The sequence below is a fragment of the Dermacentor variabilis genome, chromosome 3, assembly GCF_050947875.1.
Source record: "Dermacentor variabilis isolate Ectoservices chromosome 3, ASM5094787v1, whole genome shotgun sequence".
Classification (NCBI taxonomy): Eukaryota; Metazoa; Arthropoda; class Arachnida; order Ixodida; family Ixodidae; genus Dermacentor; species Dermacentor variabilis.
Genome location: NC_134570.1, coordinates 141,539,907 through 141,552,000, shown reverse-complemented (window position 1 = coordinate 141,552,000; position 12,094 = coordinate 141,539,907). Strand labels below are relative to the sequence as shown.

Sequence of the window (12,094 nt, the reverse complement as noted above, 5' to 3'; positions counted from 1 at the left end):
AGCGGAGCAGCGTCAGGTTCCAAGTAAAGTTCAAGTGCAATAAAATCATATTGTTCCCCATATGCTGTATGTTTTGGGCGTGAGGGAAAGCGTGCTAGAGCTAACTGAGAAGGATAAAGGTTTGTTTAGCGCCATCTTCCAACGCGTCTTCCCGCAGGAGCAAGGGAAAAGGGGGGGTTTGAGTGGAGCACGTTTACGGTAATGCGATCAAGCACACTCGAGGGGAGGAGGGTGGGCGCATGTCTTCTTTTCTAGTGCAGTTATGGTGTGTCAAAAGCAGACGACGGGCCGATATGGTAGGGCATCATGTGCTCTGTCTTCCCGCATGTATTCGAGGTTGCCTAAGCTCAAGTTTCAGAGACACGTCGACGCAAGAGGCAGATGAAGCATGTGGTTCCCACTGCCTGCGCTCTTTGTGATAGCATCATTCTACTGTGACCGACACTATCAGCTGTGGAGGCAGAGTGGATGCTAAACTGTGGCTGACTTTGCTTCATGCCACTGATGCGAAGATATTCTGAAGGTATTGCTATTTCCTCCCGAACGACCGCTTGTATAAGGGAGATAGCGGGCACGCCTTCCCGACAGTCGGAACGAACTGGAGTCGGAGCCATGGCCTCAAGCTCACAGCAAACAATGCACATGATACCTTCCGGTCCTGTGGGCTGAACGAACCGCGGCTCTTCACAAGAAGATGTCGTGGCGGTATCGGGCAATCGGTCGAAAGTTTGAGTGACACGGTGGCCCTTCGCTTGTTCGAAGCGCCGGCACTCATGTATAATTGCATCCACAGTGGCACGATCTTTACACATCAGGAGATTGAAGGCATCGTCTGCAATACCTTTCAGTATGTGACCAATCTTGTCTGCCTTGGTCATGTTGTTATCAGCCTTGCGACAGTGGGCCAGCACATCCTGTATGTACATAACATAGGATCCTGTGGACGTCTGAGCGCAACACTCAAGTTCTTTTTTTGCTGCTAGCTGACAACCGACAGGTCTGCCAAACAGGTCTCGCATTTTTTCTTTGCAGACATCCCAGCTCGTTAGGTCAGCTTCGTGTGTGTCATACCATTGCCTCGTAGTTCCTCTTAGGTAAAATATGACGTTTTCTAGCATCATTCTTGGATCCCACCTGTTGTTGTCGCACACTCTTTCGTACCTGGTAAGCCAGTCCTCAACGTCGGCGTTGTCCGTGCCACAAAATGTCCCTGGGTCCCGCGGATGAGTGAGGATAGCCGTTGGCACGGGCTGCTGAGGCGTTGTCACTTGTTTTGGTTGATTTGCCGTTGTGACGGCAGTTAGATGACGTCCGCTGCGAAGTTCTGTGATTGTACCCCGCACCTCCACCAAAATGTTGCAGCAAGAAAGCAGGCCCACGAGTGTAAAATAATGTATATTTACAACTGGTGTATATGGCGTTCAGGCAACTGCCAGCCTTCGTCTTCCTCTAGTCCGATTCAACTTCTTCCTTCCCTTCACCGTAACAATATCGTCGACACGGCTTGAAACTATGTTTCCTCACCGACTCTCAAATTCAACAAAATGAATTATTTTCTTATTCCAATTGGCGTTTCACAATCGCCCAATAATTTGGAAGATATTGTGGCCCCTTCCTCTAAGAAAAACTTGTTTACATAAAAGGTGTAATTTCAATATAACAAAGCAAATTGCCGATTTTACAGACTTCGTTATATCAAGGTTTGACTGAATTGTCAATGCCCTCAATTTAGTAACAAATTGGAAAGAACAAAACTATGCTGGAAAAGCAAGGGCACTGCTTAATTTAATAAAGGGTGCCAAATTTGTAACAACTTTCAGCCTCTGTGATGTTCTGTCCGTAACATTCCCTCTGAGCCAGCTGCTCCAGAAACCAGATGTGGACATACAGAGTGCTTGCAACAGTGGAAAGGACACAATGTCAGTCCTTAGAGGGAAGATGAGAAAAGGTGAAAGGTGAAAGAAGTATTTCAAGAAGTTTTTGAACCAGTTGGAAATGTTGCTGAATGCTTAGAACTAGATTTGTCTCTTCTCGTTCAGAGACTAATGGAAACTGGTAAAGTGACTTCCAGGAGTGTGGAGCTACTTCCGATCCACTGTACACATCAGGCACGTACCCAAGGGGGGGCCCGGGGACCCCCCCCTGAAATTGATGCATAACCTCCCCCCCTCCCTCCCCGCCCATGCCACCACTTCTCTACAGTTTGCTGCCTTTTTCACTCCTTTCGTATGGCGGTAGTTATCAGCACCTTTGGGGTGTGAAGGCCAGTTTCCTCATCAAATTCGGTGCCCAAGCGATTAACTCGAGGTGCATTCAGTTGTCACCATCTTTTCGACCGTCACGCGCTTCGCTGTTTCTTCGTTAGTGCAACCTTCTTCGTTTAGACTGATCCAGGGACCAAGAAAGGGATTCGGTTCGTGCTCAGCTGGTCTGTATGTAGAACGAGTTGCGGCCAGAGAAAACGCCAGTTGGGTTTAACTTTTCCTTTTGCTTCATTATTTCCTCGAGTAATGGCTCACCGCGACGCTGAGAGATTTTCGGAACCATACACCTGCAATATGGGTTAGATAAGATGAAAAATAAAAGGATGCGAAACAGCGTCCATCACCAAACCCTGCAATAATCGTTAAATCCATAAGCAACATGAATGTCATCCGTTATCTCGTCTGGTTTTTGCCTAATTGTAGAGCACTTTTTGTGCGAAATTGCTAACTGGAAACAAGAGTCGCAAGGCGTTGAGAAATTCAGCAATCTACTAAGGAATCTATTGTCGGCAACCGAGGCAACAGCCAAACAGGAAGACAAAGCGAAAGTTAAGAAATTTACCCATTGTTTATGAAAATATCTATAGATCAACATCTTTTTTTGAAAGAGTAAGTAGAGAAAATGGCGCTGGAAGTGGAGAACAATTCCGTGTGTTTTTAATGACGCTTCTACAGTTATCAGTCAAGCCGCTTGACGTAGCCACTTCTCTGCTGTGCTTTTGTAAGTGTCTTTCTAAGCTTCCGCGGTGGGCGTAGTACGTATATAATCGCAGCGTCCTGCGCCCTAAGAGATTGTAATGAATTGGCAGCCACACATCGTTACGTAACTTCCCAAATAACAATACGAGTCGTTTGCGGCACTTGGTAGAGCATAAACGAGGGATCCAAAAGAACTGTGACGGTTCCGCAAATATATATTTCTCTATAGTTCTTTCAGAGCTAATTCAAAAACGCTACTCTAGTCGGATACAAATTAAGTCTGCAGTGAAGCCGCGCCCTCATAACCGCCAGCCATTGTTCCTCCGGGATGCTGCAAATAATTCGTACTTCAAACTTTTTCTGTTACCCAAATAAGGTGGCGACCACAAAAATAAAATTATTGGTGCGTAATTTTATACCTTTTGCCTCGCCTATTATGTGGAATGGCCAAACCCTAATTATTTATTGAACTGAAATAACATGCTTTCTTTGCTGCAACTATTTATTGTCAAGTTTCACTTTAGTTGGCAGTGAAGTTTCATGAGTAAAACGGGTTCAGCAGTGAAATTAACAGCACCGCAGACTTTTGAAGAGTGAAATGCTCAGACTCCATACACTTTGTCCGTGTCTGTTGCACACCTCATTGCCTCCACCGATGAAAAGACTATTCAAGAACAGCAGACACTCCGGAGGTATCAAGTACGACACCATTTTGAAAAGGCCGCATGACGACGATACTGTTTGCTTCTGTGATGGGCTGGATAAGTAACACAACCCCGCGCGGTTTGTGTGCCTTGGTTGCCAACTGCTGTTTTTTTAAGTTGTATTCTACTAAAGTAATCTTTATTTTACACTTTGGCTTCTTTACTTGTCCTTGGCAGTGTTCTTCCTGCGCTTCTTTCCTGCACAAGTCCATTTGACGTAGTTCCTTGTTTGCCAAGTAAAGGAGAGGTGTATCGCGCAGGGCGTACCTGTAAAATACACCTTATTTCATTTCTCTTTCTTGAGTTTACGCATTTTTATGGCGAATGGTGGACGTTCACATTTGGACTAGTAAAGTAGGTCCCCCTCTTTTGCATAGAAGCTATGTTGTGTTGGGCGCCCCCAGAAAATAAATCCTGCGTACGTGCCTGGTACACATGTTTCATAATAGAGTCTGTTGTAGAATATCTCAAACATAGGCTGTTGGAGGAAGCACTTGATGTTTATTATTTATGCACGCTCTTGCCAAGTCGCGCAAGTGACAGCAGGAACTGCAAACTTCTCTTTATGCTCTCTTCTTTTTTGTGATCTGCAAAGTGGGAACAAGAAAAATATGCAGATCCCACACACTGTGGGAATTGATGTAAACGAAGCTTTCTGGGCTGTTTGTGCTCATTGACAGTGTTTGGTGGTGATGTTGATAGCATTTGACAGTGGTGATGTGACGTAAACTGTTACCTTGCCTGCACCACTTGTGTTTTTCCATGTAATACACAGAACACACAGAGGGATGTGTTTGCTTGAGACGTTGTTGTGTGCCATTGTTCATAGCCAGCGAGACGGTTAGAACTGTCATTGGCTCACACGGCGCATCACATCTTGGCAGAAGTGTTGATATGCGAAACGGCCACTTGCATAGTGTCATGCTGATGCCGCGATGTCAGTAAAATGGTAAGCAAGGGCCCATGAATGAAGAAGTGCAAAACGTACTGCTGAACGTTGATCGTCTGAATTCCCTTTGCAAAAATGTGATCGATTGCACCACCAGCTCTGGAAGTTGGTAGGGGTGTGGTGGAGTCGTAGCTCACGAGGCGCACACCGAAAATCTCTAGCATAAACGTTGGCAGCCAGTAGTTTTCAGCTTTCCTCAGATCGATGTTGAAATCTCCAGTGAATACCAATGGCATTGTATTTACATTGGTGCTGTCATAACCAGGGATCAATGCTCCGGGTGCATATTGAGCGAACCTGAGTGCAAAGAAGTGTTTGATTTCTTTTTGCGTCACCGAGAGGCTAGACACCGACCAGTGCAATGTTGACATCCTGTTGCTTGAGTTGCACAACGCATGCTTTAGCAGTGCCGTCAATCAGTGCGTGCCTACCTTTGCAATCTGGCGGTAAGACAACATTTCTGGTCCAGTGGATAAATGGACAGCCATTTCATTCTTTCAATGGCCACTCCAGTGCACCTGACAGACTGTTGCTTCCAGTGGCACACTTGTTGGAAACTGGTGATGGGTTATGGGTCGGCACTCCATGTTTCCGACAACGCGATGATGTCCACACAATCCGCTTCAGTGACCGGGACGTGGCCGTGTAGACTTTGAACATTGAAGGACATGATTGAGATGTCTCCGTTTCTTGTGGCTTGTTGCAGCCTGTCGATCTTGTAATCAAGACAAGTGCTTAAATGTAAAGTCATCGTTTCTATTTGTTAGGTACAAGCCTTCAACAGCAGTCGCACACGATGGTGTGACGTACATAAGCCGCAAAGGGGGCCACTTACCATAGTCGTACGCAACCTGTGCATACATGCCACCCTCTGATTTGTGGATGGTCATTGCATTAGCTTGAACTACGAGAAGAAAGTTGACCTTCGTACAAGTAACGTTATCGCGCTTGTAAACAGTTACAGTCATATTACACTTGTCTATGGGCACCCACTGGGGTTATATTGCAGGCTGGTGCAACCTGGCATTTTTTGCCTTGGTCTCTGTGATGATACTGACCGACACATTAGGAAATTCGAGCCGCAGACATTGTGAATCGTCGTTCTCATTGGTTTCCATGTACCTTAGTAAGCCAACATTGCCATTGACTAAGCCATCAGAGGCATCTATGCTGGCTGTACTCGTGTAGGGTTGGCAGTGCTCAATTTAAGTTCTCTGGGCACAGAACACAAAGAGGCATGTCATTCATTCACTCATTCCTTTACAGAAAAGAGCCCAAATGAGCAATGCTTTCTCACGACGGATTTTCTTTCTCCCGTGTCATGTTATATGAACTGCTACCAGCGCAGAGGGGTAAGGTTAATCACCCATTTCCTAACCGTGTCGGTACGGGATCTGGCTGTACCGATTCCCTGCCTTCTCTCCCTCTATTCCCTCTCTAACATTCTCCCTCCTCCCTGGACTGTCGTTGCTATTGCGTGTGAGCACGGAGGCAAGTGCGGCAGCTCCTGCAATGCTTTTGCGGGGGATCACACGGCTAATACAGCTTCCAGAGGGCATTGTGGATTCCTCCAGGGCGCGTCGGAAGGTATTGTCGCCCTACTCTACTGAAATGTTGTTGACATTGCCTACCTTGTCTCCCACACTCCACCTGTGAGCTCTCATCCACCTCCCAACATGGCATGCAAGCAGCAGCAACAGTGGAACAGTTGAAAAAAAAGGCAAAGAAAGCTTCGCTTTAAAAAGTGAAGGGCATTCTTCTGCTACCAGCAGCTATGGCAGCTTTTGAGTAATTTGATGTCAAACTGTATCCAACCATAATGACCCTGTTGCAAATCCTCACTGCACTGTCAGTTAGTGCAGCCACAGCTGAGCGCTCTTTTTCTACCCTCCGACGATTCAGTATTTGGATAAGGTCATAGGGTGCAGTAAAAAAAGGTCTCGCCTTTCCCAGCATTCAACATGATAAAACGGTAGACTAGCAGAAAGTCATCGATAGCTTTACACTAGGGACGCAATGATACAAGAACTTGTTTCTAATCTAAAACTGTACCTGACATTAGGTACCAAATTGTAGATATGCTTTAATAATTTTGAGCTTCAAATATGAACACATAATAAAATAGAAGCATTTCACTCGTAAAAAACCCAACATCCAATGTTTCTTTTTTTTTATTACTGCTTTATTTTAGTGCCTCGCATTGTTTCAGAGCTCATAAATACACACATTTTTTTGCAGTTTCCTTTCTTATCACTAGCATTTGTGATTGTTAGTGTAATCACTGCAACCTTCGTCTTATATACTTGCTACAATAAGGATACTTCGTTCCCACTAAATGTCAAGCCACTTGTCATTTAGTCCACTCTTGAGGTCCAGAATAAATCTCGAGCTGCCTGGTTAGATTTTAGAGAGCCATAGTTCCAGGATACAACATGTTCAGCACAATTTGGTGACTATGCATACATAACATGCATTGTCGGGAGCTACTGGAACAGCTGTCTTCTGAGAAGACTGGCTATGCCCTAGTGAGCACTGCTGTCACTGTGACAGATTTTTCATGCACCAAAAGTCCAGGGACGACAGAACCAACATGGACAGGCACACCTCTGTCAGGCCTGGTCTGCTGCTGCGCCACAATTTTGGCAAGAAGTCATTCACCAACTAGCCCGGTAACATGTTTTAGTGAACATTGTAACAGAGCTCTGAGTCATTGTAATACTTTTGCAGATTGCTTAGCTGAATCCGCAGCCCTGTAACAGAGCAACAGTTTCTAGACCTTCAAGTACTATATCTTGCGCATGATGTGTTATTTTTCTTCTTGATGAACTATGATCTTCCAACTTTTCTAAATTCTGGGCATCCTTCAACAACATTTTATAAGAAAACTCTCAGTTAAACAAATGTTATTAATGCTTCCGTTCTTGGATATACTTATTGTACAAAACACGCAAGATGCTTGATATCATTGAAAAAAGTATCAGAATTGTATCAGTCAGGAACGACTGATACAATTTTTTATGGCAATGTACATGCTACGTGGTGATTTTTTTTTTTTGCGTTTAAAGAAAGCCCGCAATATATGAAATAAAACCATGTGACTGCGCTCATGCTCTATTCTATTGCCGTGCTCTCGACCATGGTTCCTGTGAAAGAACCATGCGCTCGGACCGTGGCAAAGTGAGCGGCCGCGGCTCTAGCAATCTGCTTCACAGTGCGCCAGCACCTATGGCGATGACACATGCAGAAAAGCACCGTCTTCCCTGGTAAACGACAGGCTTGACGCACGGTTGCGAGTGCCACTACGTAATCGTTCCAGTCAAGTACCACCAGTGCACCACATTTGTCCATTGGCTTAATGAAAATTGTTTGATAGCCCCACAGCGTTCGCAACGCTTCCTCATCCTCTTTAGAGAGGTTACTGTAAACAGGACAGTGTCTCTCCTACTCTCCTATAATGCCTTCTAGAACTGCGCAAATATACATGACCAAGTATTTATCGCATTGCTCACCAGGTGTCCATGATTTATCAGAGAGTCCCAACGTGGGAGTGGCCCGCAGCGCGCTGAGTCGCATACCTCAGGACATTCATTAAAGTTTTGCATCCATCCATCCGTCCAGTCATTCCTGGACCCCCTCTACAGCGCAACGAAACACACTTGGCCCTAAAGTAAATATTAAATATTTTGCATAATTGACCTTAATTAATTAGGCAGTATATAAAAAATACTTTGAGGAGCGCCACATAATGGCGAACCATATGCTGTTAGTTTTATTCAGCTGCGGCTAACCGTTTTCTTAAAATCCTTGGTTCAAATTATGTGGAACAACCTGTGTGTATTTGACTCCACGTGTTCCTTTTCACAAGCTGCCACCTTTCTGTCTTCCTTCTGAGCTCCGTCTCTTGTGCTTCCCACTGCCTTAACTAACTTGTGCTTTCCTCCTACAATGGCAGCATGCGCACTGGTACAGTGGGGCATCCGTTTCCTCCCTGCCTCATTACAACAGGGATAGCTGCTGCTACGCTCTGCCCCTCTCCTTTTTCTCCGACTTATATCTTTTCGCTTTCACTGTCATTGCCCTACAAACATGGAACTTAGTGTTCCTCCTGCCCTGCAATGTTACTGATAAAGCTGCTGTAAAGATGTCAAAGCGCCTAGAGTCTATCACTGTCAGCACTGTTCTTTTTGCTTTGATGTATCTTTTGCATGTTTTTCTACTCTTTTCCCCCTAAGGATGGCTAAGCACACTGTCTGCTTTTGTTCACTATCAGTGCCAAAGTGCCACTTTTTTGTAAACCCTGATGAAGACTGGTCGACCAGTCAAAATTAAATACTTGTTCTGTTTACCTTGTAGCATCACTGATGTTCTTTGCACACGCACACACACACACACACACACAAAAAGGTTGACAGTGCCCCTTAGATGTCTCCTTCTCTCTCTCTTAGAATCATATCATGCACTACCAGCAAGACCACATTGCACTGCTGTCAACTTTCTGTGAAAACCTGCAGATTAATTTTCTGCATTCTCATGTGTGTGACTTAAGTTAAAGATTCAAGATGCTCTGGCACAAAGTGTTGACACATATATTACATCCAATTTATCTCCTTCACTGAAGCCTCATGGCCGCACGCTTGTGCTTGCTGTGAAGGCTTATTAAGATTCAGCGGAGGGAAAGTTGCAAGGGCGGTTATGACCAAGGCTGCAAAGTTCATTCTACAGCGAAGGCATTACAGGATGTTCCGCAGCCGTTTTTTGAGCAGCGGTGAATGCCGGCGTGCAATGGCATAGGCAATCATCATCATCATCGACCTAATTTTATGTCCACTGCAGGAAGAAGGTCTCTCCCTGCGATCTCCAATTACCCCTGTCCTGCACCAACCGATTCCAACTAGCACCCGCAAATATCCTAATTTCATCGCACCACCTAGTCTTCTGCCATCCTCTACTGCGCTTCCCTTCTCTTAGTGCCCATTCTCTCACCCTAATGGTCCAGCGCTTATCTAACCGGCGCATTACATGACCTGCCCAGCTGCATTTTTTTCTCTTAATGTCAATTAGAATATCGTCTATACCCGTTTGAATGGCATGGGCAATATCAAATGTTAATTGAACCGTCACAGTCCCGAATTATTCCTTTGAAGCACAGTTATCAAGATTATAAAATGAATGTTGCCTTGAATTTACCTAACTCAAATAGACAACTTATTTCCATAGCTTTTTTATCCAGTAATCTCTTATTTTTGTATCTCACATTGCGTTTTACCAGCTCCATGTTGGAAGTCAGCATGGAGCTTGTTTGGCAGTGTTGGTGAAAGCTGCTATATTGGTAGGCTTGGTGCTGCAACACAGCATCGCTGATGCACTTGAGTGTGGCCATGGCTGGCTGTTTTTTGTGATGGCTATGATGCAGAACGCATAGTGAGACGTGTTGCTGCAATGTAGTCTGCGCGGGAGGCGTCACTAAGACCAGCCACGACCTGCTCGAACACAGCCAGTTAACAGACACCTAGTACTCTGCAAGGATGCGAGTAAACACTTATATACAGCTTCACTGTCTTTGATATCTCAATTGTTAGAGTGGCACACATCTGTGAAGGATTTTTTTTAAAAGCTTTTCTGAACTCTTTACATTCACCTAGTTGGTTGAAGTACAGTCTACTCCACTGTTGTGTTGACTTGTGACTTGTGGTGTGTAGGTTGGGGGTGGAGGGATCACACTTCAAGCTTTCTTTAATAAAACAAAAATGTAATTTGATGTATATTCTTACATTGAAACATTGAATTCGTGGCGGTGCTGAAGCTTTGCGGGAAGGCAGCTTTCATATCCTATGACCTGTATTTTTTTATGGCAGACTGTACAACTACAGCAACACATTGCTTTGCTCTGTTGCAATGGTGTTTATGCACAGATAAAGTACAGAAAGAAAGAAAGCGTCTGCTATCGCCCGCTGTGGGTCTTCTGCATTTTGATAAGCTTCAATGGGTAATTTGCCTCAGAGGAACACACCTGTTGAAAACAAGCCACCAAGCAAGCAGCCCAGAAATGAGAAGAAATGCATGTTAAGTTCCATGGAAAGGATATGAACTTTAAAATAAAAATAATGTGACATTCCTCTTATAAATCTACAATCTTCTGGACAAGTGGACAACTTGGGTTTCTATAGTTCAGTGAAGCTTCTTTGTTTCAGAGATGTGGTCACCCGGGGCCTGCCCAAACACCTGCTCCCACTGTTTGACCAGGACTCGGCAAAGCCTGACTTCATCGCTCAGCTTGGGTGGATCGCATTTTACATCCATAGCAAGTGAGAAATCCAGCATATCGATAATTACATCCGTGTCACAGAAATGGCATTGAACTGGTATTCATTATGCAAGAATTTTACTGTGCATAGTTGCTATTTGTGACATATTTTCTTTTCAATTGCCTCTTTTTTTTTTGGGGGGGGGCAGCACCACAGCTTAGTTAATTGTTTCCGCTACATAAATATTTCCATGTTACTCTTAGACTGTTTTGACTTTTTAAAGCCTCTCTTTAGTTTCCTTTGCTATTGTGCCTTGCTATGAAGCTTAATATGCTTGCTCCTCATATTTGTGCCACATAAGTACAATTTTAGGCAATGCACCAATGGACTGCCAACCTAAGCGTGCTTAGGTTAGGCCTTCACATTGTCATCGCTGTATGACATGGCCTGTAACATGTCGCTATACAGATGCTGCCAGCCCTCTGTTATCTTTCGGTCCAAGGTAAATAAGCCATGTGCGTTTGCACTTTAAGTTTTTATCTTCTTTCTTTTTCTTTTTTAAAAAAAGTTATAGTACCTAGTTTTGCCTAAAATGCAGCTTCCGCATCTATATTTCGCCCTTAAAGTGCACATATATTTTACTGCCCAGAAATTCGGCTTCTATTAATTGCTAATTCCTCTGTAGTTTTTATTGTTATATGCTGTGATCCTCCAGAGAATATTATAAAAAAAGCTAGCAAGTGCTTTAGGGATAATGTTGGCACACCAAAACAGCATTTTCTGCAATAAATTTCTGTGCTCCCCTCATTTTCCTCAAGGTTTGATGTGCAGTGCTGCCGATATTGTTTCTGTAGTCTTGCTTCCTTCCATTCAGTTTACTGTGTGTGTATATTTTTTTTTCCTTTTCAGTGACAGTGCTCAAATTGAAAGCATGGACTGCACAGCAAGACTGTGCCACATAGTAGCTAGCAGGATGGTTCAGTACAGCTCTGCAACTCAAGAAAATGCCACTGTAAGTAGCATTTGTCTCTGCAAGAGAAAGCCACACGCTGTATTCACTCTGAGTCTTTTTAAAGGATGCCAAAAGTGTAAACAGCTTTAGCGCCTTATACATTATTGCGGCAGCAATTCGTATACAGACACTGGAGGCACATTCGCACCATTGGTGCCACCAGTGCCATGCTGTCCTCGAATCAGCTGTGCAGGCGCGACCCACGCGTGGAGGATTACTGG

The 12,094-nt window shown here is 44.4% G+C and overlaps 1 protein-coding gene across 1 annotated transcript in view; it reads left to right on the top strand.

The window, feature by feature from the left end:
- Nucleotides 1-12,094, top strand: part of LOC142576340 (uncharacterized) — a 65,592-nt gene that overhangs the window by 37,382 nt on the left and 16,116 nt on the right. Inside the window, exons 7-8 of the mRNA XM_075686437.1 lie at nucleotides 10,808-10,921; nucleotides 11,771-11,873. Of these exons, the coding sequence (XP_075542552.1) occupies nucleotides 10,808-10,921; nucleotides 11,771-11,873 (217 nt within the window). The remainder of the gene's footprint in view (nucleotides 1-10,807; nucleotides 10,922-11,770; nucleotides 11,874-12,094) is intronic.